Source organism: Hemiscyllium ocellatum, chromosome 44 (genome assembly GCF_020745735.1).
Source record: "Hemiscyllium ocellatum isolate sHemOce1 chromosome 44, sHemOce1.pat.X.cur, whole genome shotgun sequence".
Lineage (NCBI taxonomy): Eukaryota > Metazoa > Chordata > Chondrichthyes > Orectolobiformes > Hemiscylliidae > Hemiscyllium > Hemiscyllium ocellatum.
The window spans coordinates 11,910,117-11,934,548 of record NC_083444.1 but is presented as its reverse complement, the minus strand read 5'-3'; the positions used below and the strand labels follow the sequence as shown (position 1 = coordinate 11,934,548).

Below are 24,432 nucleotides of genomic sequence, written 5' to 3'. Positions count from 1 at the left end.
CTTCCTCCCCGTAGCCTTTGGTCTCATTCACCTCCCCCCCCCCCCCCCAGGGAGCCAAATCTTGAGCACATTCGATGTTTTGGGAACCAACTAAAGCCGGAAACGTTGACGGCAACTCAGCTGCAGCCTGACCGGCCCCCTCCTCGCTGTTACAGCCCATTCCCTTCAAAACTAAGACCAATGTTCCTTCTGGTATCCCTTGTTATCCTCGATGCTAGTGTGTGTGTGTGTGTGTGTGTGTGTGTGTGTGTGTGTGTGTGTGTGTGTGTGTGTGTGTGTGTGTGTGTGTGTGTGTCTCTGTGTACGTGCACGTGTGTGTCTGTGTGTGTGTGCTTGTGAGTGTGTGTGTCTGTCTGTGTACGTGCATGTGTGTGTGTGTCTGTGTGTGTGTGCTTGCGAGTGTATCTGTGTGTGTGTGAGTGTGTGTGTGTGTGTGCGCTTGTGAGTGTGTGTGTGTCTGTGTGTATGTGCTTGCGAGTGTATCTGTGTGTGTGAGTGTGTGTGTGTGTGCTTGTGAGTGTGTGTCTGTGTGTCTGTCTGTACGTGCACGTGTGTGTGTGTCTGTGTGTGTGTGAGTGTGTGTGTGCCTGTGTGTGAGTGTGTGTCTGTGTGTGAGTGTGAGATTTATGGATGAGGGAAGATATGGAGTAGCAGGAATTGGGATCGAAGTGTGGGGAGGGTGAGGAGTCGTCCAGTCGGATTCCCACAGAGGGTGGTACGTGTATGGATTGAGCTGCCAGTGGAAGTGGTGGGAGCTGGTACAATGCAGCATTTAAGAGGCATCTGGATGGGTATATGAATAGGAAGGGTTTGGAGGGATGTGGGCCAGGCAGGTGGGACTAGATTGGGTTGGGATATCTGGTCGGCATGGACGGGTTGGGCCGAAGGGTCTGTTTCCGTGCTGTACATCTCTATGACTGTATGAACCGTGACAGGGAATTGAATGTGCGGGAGACAGGAGTTAAAGCCGGGACGAGGGAGGACCAGGAGATGGGAGGCGAGGGCAGGTTGGGGCGTGGGTGATGATGCCCGTGTGAGCTAGCGTCTAGAGAGGCAGACGGTGACTCCTCTCCCTGGGCGGTGTGCCAGAGGGCTCTGTTTGAACCTTCTCCCGACCTGAGTCAGCGCCCATCGCGACTGGGCGGTGGGGGGTGGGGTGGGGAGGGCAGGCCTGAGGGCGGGAAGGCATTAGCGAAGCCCCGCACTGGGCGTTGTCGGAGGCGGCTACAAACGATGCCGAAGAGTGCGCCTGCCAAAAAATATAAAACAAAAATACATGTGCCGGAACCCCGGCAGAGCCTGGGAATTGTGTCCGAACACGTTGGGGCTGCTTTGCTGCGGTAAAGGCAGACATAACGTGATCAAAGGGAGGATTCGCTCAGGTCGCCATGGAGATGGCTCCCTCCACGTGTGTCCACTTGCCCTGTTACAGTCCTCGCCTTCCCATGATGCTCCAGCCGGGGGGGGTGGTTTGGAGGCGAATATGGAAACTGTCTTCACCTTGGGAAGGGGGTGAGAATGTGGGATGGCGATCGGTTCGGGTGAACATTGAAGGTGTGGGGGGGAGGGGGAAGGGTGCAGTCGGCTAATCGCAGGGAGGGCTGGGCACCGTTGTTGAGGCAGGGGGTAGGCTGGTGTAGGCCTCTAGCCGCTCTGCAAGCCACCGCTGAACAATCAGGAATTGCAGTCTGAGGCCAGGACGTCGAGTGTTTTAAAGTCAGAGTCCGAGGCTGAAGGGAATGGGGGAGGTGAAAGTGGGCAGAGGAGGACTGAGTCAGACGGTCGGCCATTTTAAATAGCAGGGCAGGCTGGAAGGGCCAAAAGGCCTTCTCCTGTTTTCTATGTTTCAGAGCAGTGCGCGTGCCTGTGTGTGTGCATGCATGTATGTGTGTGTGTGTGTATGTGTGTGTGTCTGTGTGTGTCTCTCTGTGTGAGTCTCTGTATGCCTGTCTGTATGTGTCAGTGTGTCTATGTGCGTGTCTGCGTGTGTGCGTCTGAGTGTGTCTGTGTGTATCTACGTGTCTGCGTGTGTGCGCATATGTGCGTCTGAGTGTGTCTGTGTGTATCTACGTGTCTGTGTGTGTGTCTGTGTCTGTCTGTCTGTGTCTGTGTCTGTGTGTATCCCTATGTGTGGGTGAGTGTGTTTGTATGTGAGTGTGTGTGTGTGTGTGAGTGTGAGTGTATGTGTGTGTGTCTGTATGTGTGTCTGTGTGTGTGTCTGTGTGTGTCTCTCTGTGTGAGTCTCTGTATGCCTGTCTGTATGTGTCAGTGTGTCTATGTGCGTGTCTGCGTGTGTGCGCATATGTGCGTCTGAGTGTGTGTATCTACGTGTCTGTGTGTGTGCGCATACGTGCGTCTGAGTGTGTCTGTGTGTATCTATGTGCCTGTGTGTGTGTGTGTCTGTGTCTGTGTCTGTGTGTATCCCTATGTGTGGGTGAGTGTGTTTGTATGTGAGTGTGTGAGTGTGTGTGTGTGTGAGTGTGTGTGTGTGTGTGAGGTGTGAGTGTATGTGTGTGTGAGTGTGTGTGCACACTTTTCCCCTCGGGGGGGATTCCCAGGGGTCTTGTTGTCCCTGATTGCCTGACTGACCGCTCCTGCCCCATACCCCCCCGCCGATGTTCCCACCTGTGGTTCGGTTGGTCGGGTTTGCTGGGTAATCGCCCCCCTGACGCCACCCTACAGCCCCTTCTGGGGCATCCAACGATGTCAAGAGGCAGCGTGCAAACATACAACGAAAATTCCAGCTCAGGAACAGGCCCTTCGGCCCTTCCAACCTGCGCTGATCCAGATCCTCAATCTAAACCTGTGGCCTATTTTCTAAGGGCCTGAGCTCCCTGCCCATTCATGTATCTGTCTGGGTACATCTTAATTTCTTGCCCGTCTCTTACCACCTCAGCTGGCAACAAGTTCCAGGCCCCCATTACTCTCTGCGTAACCAACATTCCACGCACATCTCCCCCCCAAACCTATCCCCCCCTCACCGTGAATGAAGGTTGCGACGATGGGAGGCTGAGGTGGAACTAACTATGTCCCTAGGCCGAGACATTGGGGTGCAAGGGGCAAAGACATCTCACTGCTGACCACGCCTGTGGGGGGGTTACACATCCCCATACCCAAGGGGGAGATACCCCACCATGGGGGTGCGGTGGAAGTGACCCTCAGTGTCAGTCCTGGGGATATGGCGGCTACATTCTCGCTGGGGTCTGGATGAATGAGCGGGCTGAGGTGGGAGAGGACAGTCTAGCAGGGCCGGACAGACGCGATGGAGTTGGGGGGAGGGGCAACGATGGATCCTCAGCCGATTCTAGACAGCACCCCCCTCCTTTCTGCTCCTTCAATTTATCATCCAGCCCAGTTACCCACCCACCCCCTCCCACCAGCACCAGATGGATCACTCTCTTTGGAAACTCTCTCTCGTTTCCCACAGTGGAGTTGTGGATAGTGCTGAAGGATGTTGTAGGTTACAGAGAGACATAGATAAGCTGCAGAGCTGGGCTGAGGGGTGGCAAATGGAGTTTAATGCGGCCAAGTGTGAGGTAATTCACTTTGGTCAGAGTAACCAGAATGCAAAGTTACTGGGCTAATGGTAAGATTCTTGGGAATGTGGATGAGCAGAGAGATCTCGGTGTCCAGGTCCACAGATCCCTGAAAGTTGCCACCTAGGTTGACAGGGCTGTTAAGAAGGCATACAGTGTTTTAGCTTTTATTAACAGAGGGATCGAGTTCCGGAACCATGAGGTTATATTACAGCTGTATAAAACTCTAGTACGGCCACACTTGGAGTATTGTGTACAGTTCTGGTCACCGCATTATAAGAAGGATGTGGAAGCTTTGGAAAGGGTGCAGAGATTTACTAGGATGTTGCCTGTTATGGAGGGAAGGTCTTACGAGGAAAGGCTGAGGGCCTTGAGGCTGTTCTCTTTAGAGAGAAGAAGGTTGAGAGGTGACTTAATAGAGGCATACAAGATAATGAGAGGGTTAGATATGGTGGACAGGGAGAGCCTTTTTCCAAGTGTGGGGATGGCCAACACGAGGGGACACAACTTTAAAGTGAGGGGTGATAGGTATAAGACAGAGGTCAGAGGTAGTTTCTTTACTCAGAGTAGTAGGGGTGTGGAATGCCCTGCCTACAACAGTAGTAGACTTGCCAATTTTAAGGGCATTTAAATGGGCATTGGACAGATATATGGATGTTAATTGAATAGTGTAGGTTAGATGGGCTTCACATTGGTTTCACAGGTCGGTGCTACTTCGAGGGCCAAAGGGCATGGACTGCGCTGTTATGTTGTATGTTCTAGTCCAAAGATGCGCAGGTTAGGGAGGATTGGCCGTGCTAAATTACCCACAGTGCCCAGGGATGTGCAGGTTAGGGTGACTGTCTGTGCTACATTACTCATAGTGTCCAGGGATGTGTAGGTTAGGGTGGATTGGCCATGCTAAATTACCCATAGTGCCCAGGGATGTGCAGGTTAGGGTGATTGGCCATGCTAAATTACCCATAGTGCCCAGGGATGTGCAGGTTAGGGTGATTGGCCATGCTAAATTACCCATAGTGCCCAGGGATGTGCAGGTTAGGGTGGATTGGCCATGCTAAATTACCCACAGTGCCCAGGGATGTGCAGGTTAGGGTGACTGTCTGTGCTAAATTACCCATAGTGCCCAGGGATGTGTAGGTTAGGGTGGATTGGCCATGCTAAATTACCCATAGTGCCCAGGGATGTGCAGGTTAGGGTGATTGGCCATGCTAAATTACCCATAGTGCCCAGGGATGTGCAGGTTAGGGTGATTGGCCATGCTAAATTACCCATAGTGCCCAGGGATGTGCAGGTTAGGGTGGATTGGCCATGCTAAATTACCCACAGTGCCCAGGGATGTGCAGGTTAGGGTGATTGGCCATGCTAAATTACCCACAGTGCCCAGGGATGTGCAGGTTAGGGTGATTGGCCGTGCTAAATTACCCACAGTGCCCAGGGATGTGCAGGTTAGGGTGATTGGCCGTGCTAAATTACCCACAGTGCCCAGGGATGTGCAGGTTAGGGTGGATTGGCCGTGCTAAATTACCCATAGTGCCCAGGGATGTGCAGGTTAGGGTGGATTGGCCGTGCTAAATTACCCATAGTGCCCAGGGATGTGTAGGTTAGGGTGGATTGGCCGTGCTAAATTACCCATAGTGCCCAGGGATGTGCAGGTTAGGGTGATTGGCCATGCTAAATTACCCATAGTGCCCAGGGATGTGCACGTTAGGGTGATTGGCCATGCTAAATTACCCACAGTGCCCAGGGATGTGCAGGTTAGGGTGATTGGCCATGCTAAATTACCCACAGTGCCCAGGGATGTGCAGGTTAGGGTGATTGGCCATGCTAAATTACCCACAGTGCCCAGGGATGTGCAGGTTAGGGTGATTGGCCGTGCTAAATTACCCACAGTGCCCAGGGATGTGCAGGTTAGGGTGATTGGCCGTGCTAAATTACCCACAGTGCCCAGGGATGTGCAGGTTAGGGTGGATTGGCCATGCTAAATTACCCACAGTGCCCAGGGATGTGCAGGTTAGGGTGATTGGCCATGCTAAATTACCCACAGTGCCCAGGGATGTGCAGGTTAGGGTGATTGGCCATGCTAAATTACCCACAGTGCCCAGGGATGTGCAGGTTAGGGTGATTGGCCGTGCTAAATTACCCATAGTGCCCAGGAATGTGCAGGTTAGGGTGATTGGCCATGCTAAATTACCCACAGTGCCCAGGGATGTGCAGGTTAGGGTGATTGGCCGTGCTAAATTACCCACAGTGCCCAGGGATGTGCAGGTTAGGGTGGATTGGCCGTGCTAAATTACCCACAGTGCCCAGGGATGTGCAGGTTAGGGTGGATTGGCCGTGCTAAATTACCCACAGTGCCCAGGGATGTGCAGGTTAGGTGCATTAGTACTGGTCCCAGCGCCAACCAACGGACGTTAATCCATTGGAAGCAGAGGTTTACTGAGCAGCCTACCTTTGAGGAAAGCCTAAACGGGCTAGGCCCAGTATCCTTCTGGAGTTTAGGGGAGTCAGAGGTGACTTGATTGAAATGGGGAAGATCCCAGAGGGGGACTCGGATGTTGAAAGGATGTCTCCTGCTGTGGGACAACCTGGAACTGGGAGTCAGGAGCTGAAAAATAAGTTGGGGGTGGGGTGGGGTGTGGGTCGGCCATTTTAAATCAGACATGAGGCATTACCTTCTCTCAGAATTCCCTCGCTCAACGGGCAGTGGATGCCGTACGGTTTCGATGTTTAGTTTTAAGGCACAGAGAGATGGTTGAGGGGGTTGAGAGATTGGTGTGGGGGCGGTGGGGTGGGGGGCACGGGGAGGGAGAGGGTAACAGAGAGTTGAGGTTAAAGGGGCGGATCTGACCGAACCAGGCCCGAAGGGGCCTACCCGTCGTTCCTTGTTTTTGTGAGGCCAGGCCGGTTAAAACCCCCGATCCGCAGCGGAACGGGGAGCAGGCGGGTTCCCCCTTCAGGGGCCCTGTCTACCCGCCCTCCTCCTTGCCAGGGCACAACCAGGAAATAGCGCGGGGGGCAGGGGGTTGTCGCCTTGGATCGACTAGGCCGAAACTCCCGCATTATTCCCAACTGATCTCTCAAGAAGGGATTGCCCTTGACGAGCTGGGTGTCAGTGGGTGGTTGGAGGCCCGAGGCCTCGCGGAACATTCTGGAAACCGGGGTGGGGATGGCGTGTCCCCTCCCTGAAGGTTGCTGTCCGTTTACTTTCTGTCTCTCTCTCTCTCTCTCTCTGTCTTTCCTCCCCACCCCCCAACTCCAGCCTGCGCCCCCGGCCATTTTAAGGCCACGCAAGGTGAGGGGCTGTGCAGCATTTGCCCCCGGAACAGCGGTGCTTCCTCGCCAGGCGCCACCTCCTGCAGCTGCCTGCGGGGGCACTACAGAGCCAGTAACGACCAGCCGGAGATGCAGTGCACAAGTAAGCCAAGGGTGTGGGGGTGGGGGTGGGGTGTGAGGGAGCCGCGGTTTGGGGCGGGCAGGGTAGTCTGTGCCGCGGGCGTGGCCTTTGAGAACCAGGAAAAAAAATGGCACGTTTCCATGAAACGGGTTGGGGAGTCACATAGAAAAGGGACAGGGGTTTCGGCGGTGGGTAACGCTGTCTGTTGGGTGAGCCATTCAAGCATCAAAGTCAGGAGAGTACCACAACCAGCAGAGGCTCTTTGGCCTACCATGTTACGCCAAACCTGACGCCAAATCAGGCTCATCCCGTCCGCCTGCCATCTTCCGCCCCTCCCCCCTCATTCCTGGCACGGTCGTCTGTTTATCCAAAAGCCCCTTAGACCACCCCCTGTCTCCAACATCACCCCAGACAGCGCCTTCCACACACCTACCACTCTGCGCGCGTTTCAAACAAAACTTGCCGCCTCACCTCTCCTTTCCCCCTTAAGTGCGTACACCCTAGTTTTCGGCATATCAACTCCAGGGAGAAAGCGATTCCGGTCATCCGCACTACCTCCCACTCAGTCTACCTAACACAGTCTCCCACTCAGTTGGCTCGATCGTTGGTTTGGGATGCAGAGGGAGGCCATGAGCGCAGGTTCAGTTCCCCACACTGACAGAGATGACCATGAAGGGGATGGTCTCTCAACCTCACCCCTTCACCCGCAGTGCGCTGACCTTCAGCGTAAACCACCATGAGTGGTCTTTCTAATGAGAGTTCTTTGGGACCCTATTCTAACAATGTTAGCATTTGTGGGTGGCTCAGTGGTTAGCACTGCTGCCTCACAGCGCCAGAGACCCGGGTTCAATTCCCGCCTCAAGCGACTGACTGTGTGGAGTTTGCACGTTCTCCCCGTGTCTACATGGGTTTCCTCCGGGTGCTCCGGTTTCCTCCCACAGTCCAAAGATGTGCAGGTTAAGGTGAATTGGCTGTGCTAAATTACCCATGGTGTCCAGGGATGTGAAGGTTAGGGTGGATTGGCCGTGCTAAATTACCCATAGTGTCCAGGGATGTGGAGGTTAGGGTGGATTGGCCGTGCTAAATTACCCATAGTGTCCAGGGATGTGCAGGTTAGGGTGAATTGGCTGTGCTAAATTACCCATAGTGCCCAGGGATGTGCAGGTTTGGGTGAATTGGCTGTGCTAAATTACCCATAGTGCCCAGGGATGTTTAGGTTAGGGTGGAATGGCCATGCTAAATTACCCATAGTGCCCAGGGATGTGCAGGTTAGGGTGGAATGGCCATGCTAAATTGCCTGTAGTGTTAGGTATGGGGCAAATATGTAGGTGGCGGGTCGGTGTGGACTTATTGGGCCGAAGGGCCTGTTTCCACACTGTAAGTAATCTAATTTAACTACCTGCGCGTCTCATAGGTTGATCGAGTTCTCTCAAGTCTCCCCTCAGCCCCCGCCACACCACAGTGAACAAGCTGTGCCAGTTTTGACCTGCTCCTTCCACCTCGGCCTAATCCAGGCAGGACAACGTTCCTGCACCCTCTCCGAAGCGACCGCGTCCTTCCCTTCCTGTGGCGACCGGAAATAAACACATTACTCTTCAGCCTGGCCCAGTCGACACCTTAGAAAGCGGCAACGTTTCATCCCGACTCTTGTACTCAGTTCCCCGATCATGCCACACGCTTTCTTTACCACCCTGTCTCCTCAGGTCACCACTTTCAGGAAGCGATGGGCCCGAGCCCCAGTTGCCCCAGCCTGCTCAGCCTCTTCCTGTCACTCCAACCCTGGCAACATCCTTGTAGGTCTTTTCTGAACCCTTTCACAACATTTTTCCGATAGGAAGGAGACCGGAATTGCGCGCTATATTCCAACAGTGGCCTAACCAATTTCCTGTACAGCCGCAACATGACCTCCCAACTCCTGTACTCAATACTCTGACCAATAAAGGAAAACATGCCAAACACCTTCTTCTCTATCCTATCTACCTGCGACTCCACTTTCAAGGAGATATGAACCTGCACTCCAAGGTTTCTAAAGTGTAGAGGGAGCTTTACTCTGTGTCCAACCCCCGTGCTGTCCCTGTCCTGGGAGTGTTTAATGGGGACAGTATAGAGGGAGCTTTACTCTGTATCTAACCCCGTGCTGTCCCTGTCCTGGGAGTGTTTAATGGGGACAGTATAGAGGGAGCTTTACTCTGTATCTAGCCCTGTGCTGTCCCTGTCCTGGGAGTGTTTGATGGGGACAGTGTAGAGGGAGCTTTACTCTGTATCTAACCCTGTGCTGTCCCTGTCCTGGGAGTGTTTGATGGGGACGGTGTAGAGGAAGCTTTACACTGTATCTAACCCGTGCTGCCCTTGTCCTGGGAATGTTTGATGGGGACAGTGCAGAGGGAGCTTTACTCTGTATCTAACCTGGGGGTGGGGTTGAGTTTGGTGGTGGGGATGGGGTGGTGGGGTTGAGGTCAGGGGTGGGGATCGGGGTGGGGATGGGGGTGGGAGAGAGGTGGGTGTGGGGATGGGGCGTGAGGATGAGGGTGGGGGTAGGGGTGGGGGTGCGGTTGGGTGTGGGGATGGGGAGTGGGGTTGGGTGGTGGGGATGGGGTCAGGGGTGGGGTAGGGGTGGGTGTCCGGGTGGGGGTGGGGATGGGGGGTGGGGTTGGGGGTGAAGATGGGGGTGGGGTAGGGGTGGGTGTCCAGGTGGGGGTGGGGATGGGGTTGGGGATGGGGGTGGGATAGGGGTGGGGATGGGGGGTGGGGATGAGGGTGGGGGTAGGGGTGGGGGTGCGGTTGGGTGTGGGGATGGGGGGTGGGGACGAGGGCAGGGGTGGAGATGGGGTTGGGGATGGAGGTGGGGGTAGTGGTGGGTGTGCGGTTGGGGGTGGGGATGGGGGTCTGGATGGGTGTGGGGGTGAGGATGGGGGTGGGGATAGTGGTGGGTGTGCGGGTGGGGGTGTGGATTGGTGTGGGGGTGCGGGTGGGGGTGGGGAGGGGGTAGGGGGTTAGGGGTGGGGATGGTGTTGAGGGTGGGTGTGGTTGCTGAATGTGACCCCTGACGGTGACCCCTGACCCTTTGCCCTTCCGACAGCCATCCCGTCCGCCCCTCAGGATGTGAGGGCCAGCATCAACGAGACGACGGTGACCCTGGAGTGGGCGGAGCCGCAGAGTAATGGCGGCCGTCAGGATGTGTATTACACGGTGTGGTGCCAGCAGTGTGGGGAGCCCGGCCCGTGCTCCCCGTGCGCGGACAGCGTCAGGTACACCCCGGCACAGACCAGGCTCCGTCAGCGCCGAGTCCGGGTCAGCCAACTCCGGCCTCACACCCCCTACACCTTCAGGATCCAAGCTCACAACGGGGTGTCCGGGCAGAGCCCCCAGCCTCCACACTCCACCACCGTCAACGTCACCACCAACCAGCACGGTGAGTTCCTGCTCCCCTCCCCTCCCCTCCCCCCCACACTTCTCTCCACTCCTCCTGGGTCCATCTACGCCCCCTCCCCTCCCTGTCCCCGACTCCCTGCTCCCCCCCCCCGGCCCTTCTCACCTGTCCCCCACTCCCTCTCACTCCCTCCCTGTCCTGCCCCTTGTCTGTCTGACCGACCCCTCTTCTTGCTCTCTCCCCTCTCCCCGTTCCCCTAACTTTTCCCTCTCCCCCTCCTCCCCACTCCCTATTCCCCCACCTGTTCCCTCTCCCCCTCCTCCCCTCTCCCCCACCTTTTCCCTATTCCCCCACCTTTTCCCTCTCCTCCTCCTCCCCTCTCCCCGTTTCCCCACATTTTCCCTCTCCCCCTCTTCCCGCGCTCTCCCCGTTCCCCCACCTTCTTCGCCTCCCCACCCCCTCCCTCCTCCCTTGCTCATTCCCTTCCCCCATCCCCCACCCCTGTCTCCCCCCCCCCCCCCCCCCAACTGACGGACTATATCTCCCCCCCACCCAGTATTCCGGTCTCTATATCCCATTATCCCCTTCCCTCATTCCCTCACATTCTCCCACACTGACACCCCCCCAGCCAGTATTCTGGCCCACATATCCCATTCCCTCCCTCCCTAGTGGTCTCCCACCCTGGCACCCCCCTGCCCCCAGTATTCCGGTCTCTATATCCCTCGATGTTCTCTCCTGTAGCGAGCGGAGTCCAGGTCAGTGTGATCCAGCAGAGCAACGTGAGCGGGAACAGCATCTCCCTCTACTGGCCGGAACCAGCTGACCTCCGAGGCCGGGTTCTCGACTACGAGGTCAAGTACTACGAGAAGGTGCGACTTGGGGGTGGGGGGGTGTAAGTGAGGGAAGAGGGTGAGAACCTTTTGCTGTTCTATGGTGAGGGGAGGGGGGGGGATGCTGGCCCAGCCGGAGCTCTCGGACCTGCGCCTGTCACCCGTTTCCGGGCAACGGTTTCGAAAGTGAAACCCTTTTACGTCGATAGTGACCGCATCCCTCTATCCCCTGCCTTTTCATGGATCTGTCAACATGCCGATGAAATGTTGCTCTGGTGAGGGCTTCCACCAATATCTCTGGCAGCACAGTCCAGGCACTTAACAGCCTCGGTGTTAAAAAAACCAACTTGCCTCTCACATCTCCCCATTTATCTTCAACCTATCTCCCCCATGTAGTTTCCACTCTGGGAGAAAGATGATCCAATTCTATCCATGCCTTTCTGAATCATGTCAATGTCCATCCTCTTCCAATGAAAAAGGCTTTCTTTTATTGGTCAGAGTATTGAGTACAGGAGTTGGGAGGTCATGTTGCGGCTGGACAGGACATTGGTTAGGCCACTGTTGGAATATTGTGTGCAATTCTGGTCACCTTCCTATCGGAAAGTTGTTGTGAAACTCGAAAGGGTTCCGAAAAGATTCACAAGGATGTTGCCAGGGTTGGAGGGTTTGAGCTACAGGGGGAGGCTGAACAGGCTGGGGCTGTTTTCCCTGGAGCGTCGGAGGCTGAGGGGTGACCTTATAGAGGTTTACAAAATCATGAGGGGCATGGATAGGGTAAATAGACAGTCTTTTCCCTGGGATGGGGGAGTCCAGAACTAGAGGATATAGGTTTAGGGTGAGAGGGGAAAGATATAAAAGAGACCCAAGGGGCAACTTTTTCACTCAGAGGGTGGTACGTGTGTGGAATGAGCTGCCAGAGGAAGTGGTGGAGGCTTGTACAGTTACAACATTAAGAGGCATTTGGATGGGTATATGAATAGGAAGGGTTTGGAGGGATATGGGCCGGGTGCTGGCAGGTGGGACTAGATTGGGTTGGGATAGCTGGTCGGTATGGACAGGTTGGGCCGAAGGGTCTGTTTCCGTGCTGTACATCTCTGTGACTGTATGAGGCTGCCCCTCAATCTCCAACGTTCCGAGTGATAGCGAACCATTCTCTCCCCATGGCTAATGGCTGCCAAACCAGGCAACATCCCGGGAAACCATCTCTGTCCCCTCTCCCAATTCCCCCGCCACCCTTCTGCTCGTGTGGCGACCAGGACTGTGCGCAGCTGTGGCCTGAATGAGCCACAACACAACTTGCCGATTCTTCGACCCTCTGCCAAACGCCACCTTGACCACCTTACTCCCCCACTGCCGGGTGTCGCCAACCCCAGGGAACTGTGGACCAAGAGCCCCCTGTCTGTTGGTGATAAATTACCCATAGTGCCCAGGGATGTGCAGGTTAGGGTGGATTGGCCGTGCTAAATTTCCCATAGTGCCCAGGGATGTGCAAGTTCGGGTGGATTGGCCATGCTAAATTACGCATAGTGCCCAGGGATGTGTAGGTTAGGGTGGATTGGCCGTGCTAAATTTCCCATAGTGCCCAGGGATGTGCAGGTTAGGGTGGATTGGCTGTACTAAATTACCCATAGTGCCCAGGGATGTGCAGGTTCGGGTGTATTAGTCATGGGGTAAATATAGAGTAATAGAGTAGGGGAATGGGTCTGGGTGGGTTATCCTTCAGAGGGTCGGTGTGGACTTGTTGGGCTGATGGGCCTGTTTCCACACTGTGAGCAATTCTTTAAAAATGCACCACCTCACGTTGGTTACGGTGAAATCACATCCGCCGTCTCTCTGCCTACGTTCCCGCTCATCTCCCCCTCACTTTCGGAAGTGTGCCTTCTCTCTGATGCGGGAGAGTCATCCCCAATGCCTCCTCTCCCTGTCGTCCCCACGTGGGAGCTGGCTTCGAACAAGATGGCTGCCATCGCCAGTGGTCAACGCCTAGTGATGCAGCACTACGCCAAGGCGGCGGGTTGGATGGGGTGGAGGATTCCCAAACCCCGGTCTGAATTTGCCGATCGAATTCTTCCCCCCCACCACAGGAGAGCAACGAGAGCAGCGCCTCATCCATCGTCAGCACCACCAACTCTGCCGTGATCCCGGGCCTGAGGAACGGGGCGACCTACGTGGTGCAGGTCCGGGCCAGGACTGAGGAGGGCTACGGCGCGTTCAGCAGGAAAAGAGACTTCCAGACCCTGTCAGGAGGTACAGGCGAGTCCCAGGCTTTTACCTGTGCTAGGCCCCTCACCCACTCCCTGCGCGTGGAGCGATCCTGAGGGCTTAAACGTTCACTCAACGCCAAAACAGAAAAGGCGATTGGAACGGCCTTGTGCTTAAACAAAACCTGGATTTCTTTCTTGCCGGCAATTTTCATCCAGATGCTCGAGAAAGCATGGGCCGGGAAAGGGGATGCCTGTCTGAAGGCCGGGATTGGGCGTAGGTTCATGACAAGGGCCTGGGGTGTCCGTGATAGCCCTCGGCAACAGGGAGTAGGATGGTCCCGATCAACATCCCCCGCCACCCTACCCGCTCTCCCCCTGCCTTCCTGTGCGGGATTGAAACAGCCTCCGCCACAGTCTCGGGCGTGGGACTTCCAGATCCCGCAGCCCTGTGTTGGTTTCGGCTCCGGTCTCCCTTTGCCAGGACTCTGTACCGTCCAGCTCCCGCGTTCCCTCTCGCGAGCAGTTTCTCCTGCACTTCCGTCCCTCAGTAACTGGAAAGCAGCTCCAGTATCCCCCGGCTACGCTGAGTTCTATCCCGTGCACTCACTCATAAGAGGATTAGGAATAGGAACGGAAATGGGGGTGGCACGCTGGCTGAGTGGTTAGCAATGATGCAGGCTTCAATACACACCGGGACACTGTCTCAGTCTCCAATACACACCGGGACACTGTCTCCGTCTCCAATACACACCGGGACACTGTCTCAGTCTCCAGTACACACCGGGACACTGTCTCAGTCTCCAGTACACACCGGGACACTGTCTCAGTCTTCAATACACACCGGGACACTGTCTCAGTCTCCAGTACACACCGGGACACTGTCTCAGTCTCCAATACACACCGGGACACTGTCTCAGTCTCCAGTACACACCGGGACACTGTCTCAGTCTCCAGTACACACCGGGACACTGTCTCAGTCTCCAATACACACCGGGACACTGTCTCAGTCTCCAGTACACACCGGGACACAGTCTCAGTCTCCAGTACACACCGGGACACTGTCTCAGTCTCCAATACACACCGGGACACTGTCTCAGTCTCCAGTACACACCGAGACACTGTCTCAGTCTCCAATACACACCGGGACACTGTCTCAGTCTCCAATACACACCGGGACACTGTCTCAGTCTCCAGTACACACCGGGACACTGTCTCAGTCTCCAATACACACCGGGACACTGTCTCAGTCTCCAATACACACCGGGACACTGTCTCAGTCTCCAATACACACCGGGACACTGTCTCAGTCTCCAGTACACACCGGGACACTGTCTCAGTCTCCAATACACACCGGGACACTGCCTCAGTCTCCAATACACACCGGGACACTGTCTCAGTCTCCAGTACACACCGGGACACTGTCTCAGTCTCCAGTACACACCGGGACACTGTCTCAGTCTCCAATACACACCGGGACACTGCCTCAGTCTCCAATACACACCGGGACACTGCCTCAGTCTCCAATACACACCGGGACACTGTCTCAGTCTCCAATACACACCGGGACACTGTCTCAGTCTCCAATACACACCGGGACACTGTCTCAGTCTCCGGTACACACCGGGACACTGTCTCAGTCTCCAATACACAGGAGAAGAAATTCCTTCCCTTTCCACTCTGGAATTGGCCCCTCTTTTACCCTGAGACTGTGCCCTCTGGCCCTGGTTTCTCCCTGTGAGGGGTGGTGCGCCCCCTCAGCATTGACCCTGTCGAACCCGTTAATGTGTTTCCCTGACAACGTCTCGCTCTCCTCTGAACCCTGGCGAGTAGAGCCCCTAACCTGTCCAGCTTTTGCCAGTAAGACAGTCTATCCCTTAAATCCCGGACGCTTTCGGGAATATTCGGACAGGTCTCTGCCTTCCCTGTCCTTCTCAGAATGCATCACCTCAGAGTTATATCCCGTGGTTCGGCCCGTCTAACCTCAACCACTCCCCCCACCGACTGAGCGTAAACTCGGACTGACCCCACACCAGCGAGAGAAGGAGGCAAGGAGGGAGGGAAGGAAGGAGGGTAGGAAGGAAGGAGGGAGGGAAGGAAGGAGGGAAGGAAAGAGGGAAGGAGGGAGGGAAGGAAGGAGGGAAGGAAGGAAGGAGGGAGGGAAGGTGCGAGGGACGGAGGGAGGGAAGGAAGGAAGGAGGGAGGGAAGGTGGGAGGCAAGGAAGGAGGGAGGGAGGGAAGGAAGGAAGGAGGGAAGGAGGGAGGGAGGAAAGAAGGAGGCAAGGAAGGAGGGAGGGAAGGTGGGAGGCAAGGAAGGAGGGAGGGAGGCAAGGAAGGAGGGAGGGAAGGAAGTAAGGGGGCAATGAGGGAAGGAGGGATGGTGGGAGGGAAGGAAGGAGGGAGGGAGGGCGGATGCGAGGCTGTGTGGGATCGCGCTGTGCGTAAGTTGATGGCCGGTGGCGCTGTGAGCCGTTCGGATTTGGGAATGGGGGTGGGGAGAGAAGACAGCGAGGTGGAGTCGGTGTTCAGGCGGAGAGTGTTCACGGTGCCGAGCTGATCCCCGCCCGACCCCCTGTCATTCCAGAAACCTGGAGTAGGCGCGAGGAATTCCTCCTCATCGGCAGCTCCGCCTCCGTCATCTTCGTGCTCCTGGTGCTGGGTGTCCTCACTGTGTTCTGTCTCAGGTAAAGCCACGCGCGCGCGAGGGGGGGTCAGAGACGCAGCCCACCCCCCTCCCCACCCACCTGTGATTCTAGTGGGACGTGGTCCCCATCGCCGATTCCACCCCCTCCCCCCCCCCCCCCACCCAGGGAGAGGGCCAACTGGCTGGGTGTGGGACCACCCCGAGGGCAGGGGGGTGATGGGGTGAAAGGTCACTGTTGGTCTCACCACCAGGGTCCCACCCCAGGGGCTGCTGGGAAAGGCAGGGAACAGGGACCGTCTGAGGAGCTGGGTGGGAGGCTGGGGGAGGGGGGAGAGGAACCAGATTCCCTGTGTCCTTGCCCAGTCTCCAGTCTCTCCGTCTTGTCTCACACCCTCTCTCACTCCCGTCTGTCTCGTGCGATCTCTCTCTCCCGGGCATTCTCTTTCTCTCTCACGCGCGCGCTCTCTCTCTCTCTCTCTCTCTCTCACACACACACGTTCTCTACCTCTCTCTTGTGCGTTCACTCTCTATGTCTCGTGCGTTTTCTCTCTCTCTCTTGTGCACATTCTCTCACTCCCTCAACCACCTCTCTCTCACGCACGTGTTCTCTCTGTCTCTCCCCTACATTCTCTCACGTTCTCTCACTCTCCCTCATGTGTTCTCCCTCAAGTTCTCTCACGTTCTCATGTTTTTTTTCTCCCTCTCTCAATGCGTTCTCTCTGTCTCACGCATTCTCTCACTCCCGCACACGTTCTCCTCACCTGCGCATTCTGTCACTCTCTCTGTCATGCATGTTCGCTCTCTCTCATGTTCTCTTTTTCTTGTGTGTTCTCTCTCTCTCTGTCTCCCATCCTCTCTCTCTCTCTCTCATGTTCTTCCTCTCTCTCTCTCGCGCACACGCTTTCTCTCTCTCGCACACACTTTCTCTCTCTCTCTCATGTTCTTCCTCTCTCTCGCACACACGCTTTCTCTCTCTCTCTCGCACACACTTTCTCTCTCGCGCGCACACGCTTTCTCTCTCTCTCTCTCGCTCTCTCGCACATGCTTTCTTCCTCTCTCTCGCACACACGCTTTCTCTCTCTCTCTCTCGCACACGCTTTCTCTCTCTCTCTCTTTCGCACGTGCTTTCTGTCTCTCGCGCACATGCTTTCTCTCTCTCTCGCACACGCTTTCTCTCTCTCTCGCACACACTTTCTCTCTCTCTCACACACGCTTTCTCTCTCTCTCTCGCACACGCTTTCTCTCTCTCTCTCTCACACACGCTTTCTCTCTCTCACACGCTTTCTCTCTCTCTCTCTCGCACACACTTTCTCTCTCTCGCGCACACGCTTTCTCTCTCTCTCTCGCTCTCTCGCACATGCTTTCTTCCTCTCTCTCGCACACACGCTTTCTCTCTCTCTCGCACACGCTTTCTCTCTCTCACACACTCTCTCTCTCTCTCGCACACGCTTTCCCTTTTTCTCTCTCTCACACATGCTTTTTCTCTCTCTCTCGCACACGCTTTCTCTCTCTCACACACTCTTTCTCTCTCGCACACGCTTTCTCTTTTTCTCTCTCTCACACACACTTTTTCTCTTTCGCACACGCTTTCACTCTCACACGCTTTCTCTCTCTCTCGTACATGCTTTCTCTCTCTCTCGCACACGCTTTCTCTCTCTCTCTCGCACACGCTTTCTCTCTCTCACACGCTTTCTCTCTCTCTCGCACACGCTTTCTCTCTCTCACACACTGTCTCTCTCGCACACGCTTTCTCTTTTTCTCTCTCTCACACACACTTTTTCTCTCTCTCTCGCACACGCTTTCTCTCTCTCACACGCTTTCTCTCTCTCGCACACGCTTTCTCTCTCTCTCGCACACGCTTTCTCTCTCTCTTGCACACGCTTTCTCTCTCTCACACGCTTTCTCTCTCTCTCTCGCACACACTTTCTCTCTCTCGCGCACACGCTTTCTCTCTCTCTCTCTCGCTCTCTCGCACATGCTTTCTTCCTCTCTCTCGCACACACGCTTTCTCTCTCTCTCTCACACACGCTTTTTCTCTCTCTCTCGCACACACTTTCTCTCTCTCACACACTCTTTCTCTCTCTCTCTCGTACACGCTTTCTCTCTCACGCTTTCTCTCTCTCTCTCACACGCTTTCTCTCTCTCTCGCACACGCTTTCTCTCTCTCACAAACGCTTTCTCTCTCTCTCGCACACGCTTTCTCTTTTTCTCTCTCACACACGCTTTTTCTCTCTCTCTCACACACTCTTTCTCTCTCTCACACGCTTTCTCTCTCTCTCTCACAAACGCTTTCTCTGTCTCTCGCACACACTTTCTCTCTCTCTCTCACAAATGCTTTCTCTCTCTCTCGCACACGCTTTCTCTTTTTCTCTCTCACACACGCTTTTTCTCTCTCTCTCGCACATGCTTTCTCTCTCTCGCACACACTTTCTCTCTCTCGCACACGCTTTCTCTCTCTCACACGCTTTCTCTCTCTCACACGCTTTCTCTCTCTCGCACACGCTTTCTCTCTCTCACACGCTTTCTCTCTCTCTCGCACACGCTTTCTCTCTCTCACACACGCTTTCTCTCTCTTGCACACGCTTTCTCTCACACACGCTTTTTCTCTCTCTCTCTCTCTCGCACACGCCTTCTCTCTCTCGCACACGCTTTCTCTCTCTCTCGCACACGCTTTCTCTCTCTCGCACGCGCCTTCCCTCTCTCTCTCGCACACGCTTTCTCTCTCACACACACTTTCTCTCTCTCGCACACGCTTTCTCTCTCTCTCGCACACGCTTTCTTTCTCTCTCTCTCTCTCGCACACGCTTTCTTTCTCTCTCTCGCACACACTTTCTCTCTCGCACACGCTTTCGCTCTCTCTCTCGCACACACTTTCTCTCTCTCACACACACGCTTTCTCTCTCTCTCTCGCACACACTTTCTCTCTCTCTCTCGCACACGCTTTCTCTCTCTCTCTCGCACCCACTTTCTCTCTCTCGCACACGCTTTTTCTCTCTCTCTCACACACTCTTTCTCTCTCTCACACGCTTTCTCTCTCTCTCGCACACGCTTTCTCTCTCTCTCTCACAAACGCTTTCTCTGTCTCTCGCACACACTTTCTCTCTCACAAATGCTTTCTCTCTCTCTCGCACACGCTTTCTCTTTTTCTCTCTCACACACGCTTTTTCTCTCTCTCTCACACATGCTTTCTCTCTCTCTCGCACACGCTTTCTCTCTCTCGCACACGCTTTCTCTCTCTCACACGCTTTCTCTCTCTCGCACACGCTTTCTCTCTCTCACACGCTTTCTCTCTCTCTCGCACACGCTTTCTCTCTCTCTCTCACACACGCTTTCTCTCTCTTGCACACGCTTTCTCTCACACACGCTTTTTCTCTCTCTCTCTCTCTCGCACACGCCTTCTCTCTCTCGCACACGCTTTCTCTCTCTCTCGCACACGCTTTCTCTCTCTCGCACACGCCTTCCCTCTCTCTCTCGCACACACTTTCTCTCTCACACACACTTTCTCTCTCTCGCACACGCTTTCTCTCTCTCTCGCACACGCTTTCTTTCTCTCTCTCTCTCTCGCACACGCTTTCTTTCTCTCTCTCGCACACACTTTCTCTCTCGCACACGCTTTCGCTCTCTCTCGCACACACTTTCTCTCTCTCTCACACACACGCTTTCTCTCTCTCTCTCGCACACACTTTCTCTCTCTCTCTCACACACACGCTTTCTCTCTCTCTCTCTCTCGCACACACTTTCTCTCTCTCTCTCGCACACGCTTTCTCTCTCTCTCTCGCACACACTTTCTCTCTCTCGCACATGCTTTCTCTCTCTCTCTCACACACACTTTCTCTCTCTCGCGCACACGCTTTCTCTCTCTCTCTTGCTTGTTTTCTCTCTCTCATGTGCGTTCTCTGTCTCCCGCCTGTGTTCTGTCACTCTCTCGTGCGTGTTCTCCCTCTCTCTCTCTCTCTCCCTCTCCAGGCTTGGCACCAGCCCTTCCCTGTTTCCTGTCCGGGAGGTCGGATGAAGCAGGGAATTCTGATATCTCAGAATTCTGTCGTCTGGCACTAACACTCGTTCTGGTTTCTCCTCTTAGGAAGCAACGCAAACGAGATCCCGACTATTCCGAGAAGCTGCCTCCGAATATCAGTGAGTCCGGAAGCTTCCGTGAGGTTGGGGCGTAGGTGAATGGAGTGGAAGATTGGGAAAGAGGCCATTCAGTCCCTGGCTGCTATCCCCAGAAAGTGACATCACTGGGAGGGTCAAATCTAACACGGAGAAACGTTCCATGGACCAATCCATGTTTGCGGATTGGTTTGGGACGTGACGATTGGTGCAAGTGTGAATTAAGGGAATTGTCATGTGACCTTCAGGTTGGCATCCAATTGGAGTCAGCACCCCTCGAAATTCCAGAATCGGAATGTGCTCAGCTTGGGAAAAGCGGGAACACCAATGTGACACCCTCCATCTGAGCGTCCCTTAGATTGCACACCGCGCAGCCTCCCCAGGGTGAATAGTTCATGCGGCTGGGCAAGGTGGGATTGGGACCAGACTCTAGAGGGGATTGTGGGTGTGGGAGATACACAGTGATTCTGACGGATGAGTCACGGAAAAGTCAGTCTGCGGTAGCTGCTCGGGAAGGTCAGGGACCATCAGGGCTAGGAGCAGAAAAAGGCCATTCAGCCCATCGAGTCTGCCCCCGCAACCCCCAGCCCCAGCTGATGGGATCTCATCCTAACCTTCAACTCCACCTTCCTGCCTGGCTGATGGAAAGCATCGCTGGGTCTCAGCTTTCAGCGTACTGTGTGACTGGGAGAGTCTGAGAGGCTGGGTCTGGGGGATTCAGTTCCCACACTGGCTGGGCATACCATGAAACCCTCTGCTCTCAGCCTCCCCGGGCTCCTGAGATGTGGGGAACCTCCAGTTAAACCACCACCACTCTCCTCTCTCTCTCTCCTCTGTCTGTATGTGTGTGTGTCTGTCTCTCTCCCTCTATCTCTCTCTCTCTGTGTCTGTCTCTCTCCCTCTATCTCTCTCTCTCTCTCCCCCTCTATCTCTCTCCCTGTGTCTGTCTCTCTCTCTATCTCTCTCACTCTCTCTGTATGGGTGTATGTGTGTATCTCTCTCTCTCTCTGTCTTTCTTCCTCTGTCTCGCTTTCTGTATTTCTTTCAATCTCTCTCTCTGTCTTTCTGTGTGTCTCTCTGTCTGTGTCAGTGTGTGTGTGTGTCTCTCTGTCTTTGTGCCTTGTGTCTCTCTCTCTCTTTCTGTCTGTGTGTGTGTGTGTGAGTGTGTGTGTGTCTGTCTCTGTCTCTTTCTCTCTGTGTCTGTGTGTATATCTGTCTGTTTCTCTGTTTATGTGTCTGTATGTCTGTCTGTCTCTCTCTCTCTCTCTGTATGTCTGTGTGTGTGTGCCTGTCTGTGTGTGTGTGTCTATCACTGTGTGTGTGTATGTCTGTGTGTGTCTGTCTGTGTGTGTATGTGTGTGTCTGTCTGTCTCTCTCTCTGTGTCTGTGTGTATATCTGTCTGTTTCTCTGTTCATGTGTCTGTATGTCTGTCTGTCTCTCTCTCTCTCTCTGTATGTCTGTGTGTGTGTGCCTGTCTGTGTGTGTGTCTATCACTGTGTGTGTGTATGTCTGTGTGTGTATGTGTGTGTCTGTCTGTCTCTCTCTCTCTGTCTGTGTGTATATCTGTCTGTGTCTCTGTTTATGTGTCTGTGTGTCTGTCTGTCTCTTTCTGTGTATATGTCTGTGTGTATGTATGTATGTATATATGTCTGTGTGTGTGTGTCTGTCTCTGTGTCTGTGTGTATATCTGTGTATGTGTGTCTGTGTGTGTGTGTGTCTATCACTGTGTCTGTGTGTGTCTGTCTGTGTGTGTCTGTCTGTGTGTGTGTCTGTCTCTCCCTCTCTCTGTGTGTCTGTCTGTCTCTTTCTCTCTGTGTCTGTGTCTTTCTGTCTCTCTCTGTGTCTGTGTTTGTGTGTCTCTGTGTGTCTGTCTTTCTCTGTGTCCGTGTGTGTGTCTATCTGTCTGTCTCTCTCTGTGTCTGTGTGTGTGCCTGTCTGTCTCTCTCTGTGTCTGTGTGTGTGTCTCTCTCTGTGCCTGTGTGTGTGTGTCTGTCTGTCTGTCTCTCCCTCTCTGGAGTACCTCTGATAACAGCCTCTCTCTCCTCAGCCCCTGAGGCATGTCCTTGATGCTATCCTCCGCAGCTTTAGCAAAACCTCCTGACTTTTATATCCCATTCCCTCGGAATTCAATTCGACTCGCCTTCCCCTATTCCCCACTGAACCTGGATGCTGGCTTTTTGGGAATCTTGGGTTGTTCCCCAGTCGGAATAAAATTCAGTTCCTCTGTCCGGCCATAACCTCTCTCTTCCCTGCATTATACTCGGCATTCCTGTTACCCGTTCGCTTCACTGCAATGGAATGTTGTTGTTTATGGGAAGGGAAATGGGATGGAAGAGTCAGGAGAGTGTAGCTGCAGCTGTTCAGGGTGGTGTTCCCATTGTACCCGGAGTCCTGTGTACGGTTCTCGCCTCATCTCTGTGGACGGGTCAATTCAGATTCAACAAAGTGTTTATTGGTACCTCGGTCAGGACTTCAATTCAAATCGGTAACCAGGAAAACTGACACAAATGCCCGAAAATGTTTAAAAGCGTCAAATCCAGGAAAACTGAGACAAATGTCCAAAAATGTTTAAAAGCGTCAAATCCAGGAAAACTGAGAAAAATGTCCGAAAATGTTTAAAAGTGTCAAATCCAGGAAAACTGAGAAAAATGCCCGAAAATGTTTAAAAGTATGAAATCCGGGAAAAATGGGAAAAATGCTCGAAATGTTTAAAAGTGTCAAATCCAGGAAAACTGAGAAAAATGCCCAAAAATGTTTAAAAGAGTGAAATCCGGGAAAACTGAGACAAATGCCTGAAAATGTTTAAAAGTGTCAAATCATTAACAAGGAAAACTTAGAAAACTGTTTGAAAATGTTTAAAAGTGTGAAATCAATAATCAGGAAAACTTAGGAAAATGCCCAAAAATGTTTAAAAATGGGAAATCAATTAATCAGGAAAACTTAGAAAGGTGTCTGTAAATGTTTAACGTGTCAAATCAGTAAACAAGGAAAACTGAAAAGGTTTAAAATTGGAAAATCAGCAACCAGGGAAACTGTGCAAAATACCCGTAAATGTTGAAAAATGCCAAGTCAGTAACCGGCCGGTTGAGAGGGTGGGGCTGAGCTGGGCTTCTCAAATCACTGCAGACTATGGGCTGTGGGTTGATCCACTCTGCCCTGGGGGGGACATTTCCAGAATTGTCACCCAGCGGCACTGAAGGGACATACAGAACATTAAACGTTACAGCGCAGTACAGGCCCCGCGGCACTCGATGTTGCACTTACCCGTGCAGCCCAGTCAGCATGGGGAGTGGACAGGGAAGGACTTGAAGGTGGTGGTATATCTGCTGACTTTGACATAGGAATCCCCCCGCTCCCCCAACCACTGTGGAAACAGGCCATTCAGCCCAACAAGTCCACCCTGACCTTCCAAAGACTATCCTATCCAGACCTATCCCTGTAACCCTGCATTTCCTCACACCTAACCTGCACATCCCTGGGCACTATGGGTAATTTAGCACAGCCAATCCACCCTAACCTGCACATCCCTGGGCACTATGGGTAATTTAGCACGGCCAATCCACCCTAACCTGCACATCACTGGGCACTATGGGTAATTTAGCATGGCCAATCCACCCTAACCTACACATCCCTGGGCACTATGGGTAATTTAGCATGGCCAATCCACCCTAACATACTCATCCCTGGGCACTGTGGGCAATTTAGCGCGGCCAATCCACCCTAACCTGCACATCCATGGGCACTATGGGTAATTTAGCACGGCCAATCCACCCTAACCTGCACATTCCTTGGCACTATGGGTAATTTAGCACGGCCAATCCACCCTAACCTACACATCTCTGGGCACTATGGGTAATTTAGCACAGCCAATACACCCTAACCTGCACATCCCTGGGCACTATGGGTAATTTAGCATGGCCAATCCACCCTAACCTACACATCCCTGGGCACTATGGGTAATTTAGCTCGGCCAATCCACCCTAACCTGCACATCCATGGGCACTATGGGTAATTTAGCACGGCCAATCCACCCTAACCTGCACATTCCTTGGCACTATGGGTAATTTAGCACGGCCAATCCACCCTAACCTACACATCTCTGGGCACTATGGGTAATTTAGCACGGCCAATACACCCTAACCTGCACATCTCTGGGCACTATGGGTAATTTAGCATGGCCAATCCACCCTAACCTACACATCCCTGGGCACAATGGGTAATTTAGCGTGGCAAATCCCCCTAACCTGCACATCCCTGGGCACTATGGGTAATTTAGCGCGGCAAATCCACCCTAACCTGCACATCCCTGGGCACTATGGGTAATTTCGCATGGCCAATCCACCTTA

The 24,432-nt window shown here is 53.9% G+C and overlaps 1 protein-coding gene across 4 annotated transcripts in view; it reads left to right on the top strand.

Moving 5' to 3' along the window:
• The window catches only part of LOC132835248 (ephrin type-B receptor 3-like), a 94,701-nt gene that overhangs the window by 49,372 nt on the left and 20,897 nt on the right, over window positions 1-24,432 (top strand). For 3 of the 4 annotated variants that reach the window (XM_060854630.1, XM_060854629.1, XM_060854633.1), the window contains exons 4-9: window positions 6,796-6,951; window positions 10,010-10,342; window positions 11,042-11,169; window positions 13,215-13,383; window positions 15,916-16,015; window positions 20,057-20,109. In XM_060854630.1, coding sequence (XP_060710613.1) covers window positions 6,796-6,951; window positions 10,010-10,342; window positions 11,042-11,169; window positions 13,215-13,383; window positions 15,916-16,015; window positions 20,057-20,109 — 939 coding nt within the window. The remainder of the gene's footprint in view (window positions 1-6,795; window positions 6,952-10,009; window positions 10,343-11,041; window positions 11,170-13,214; window positions 13,384-15,915; window positions 16,016-20,056; window positions 20,110-24,432) is intronic. The other variant, XM_060854631.1, reaches the window with a different exon arrangement.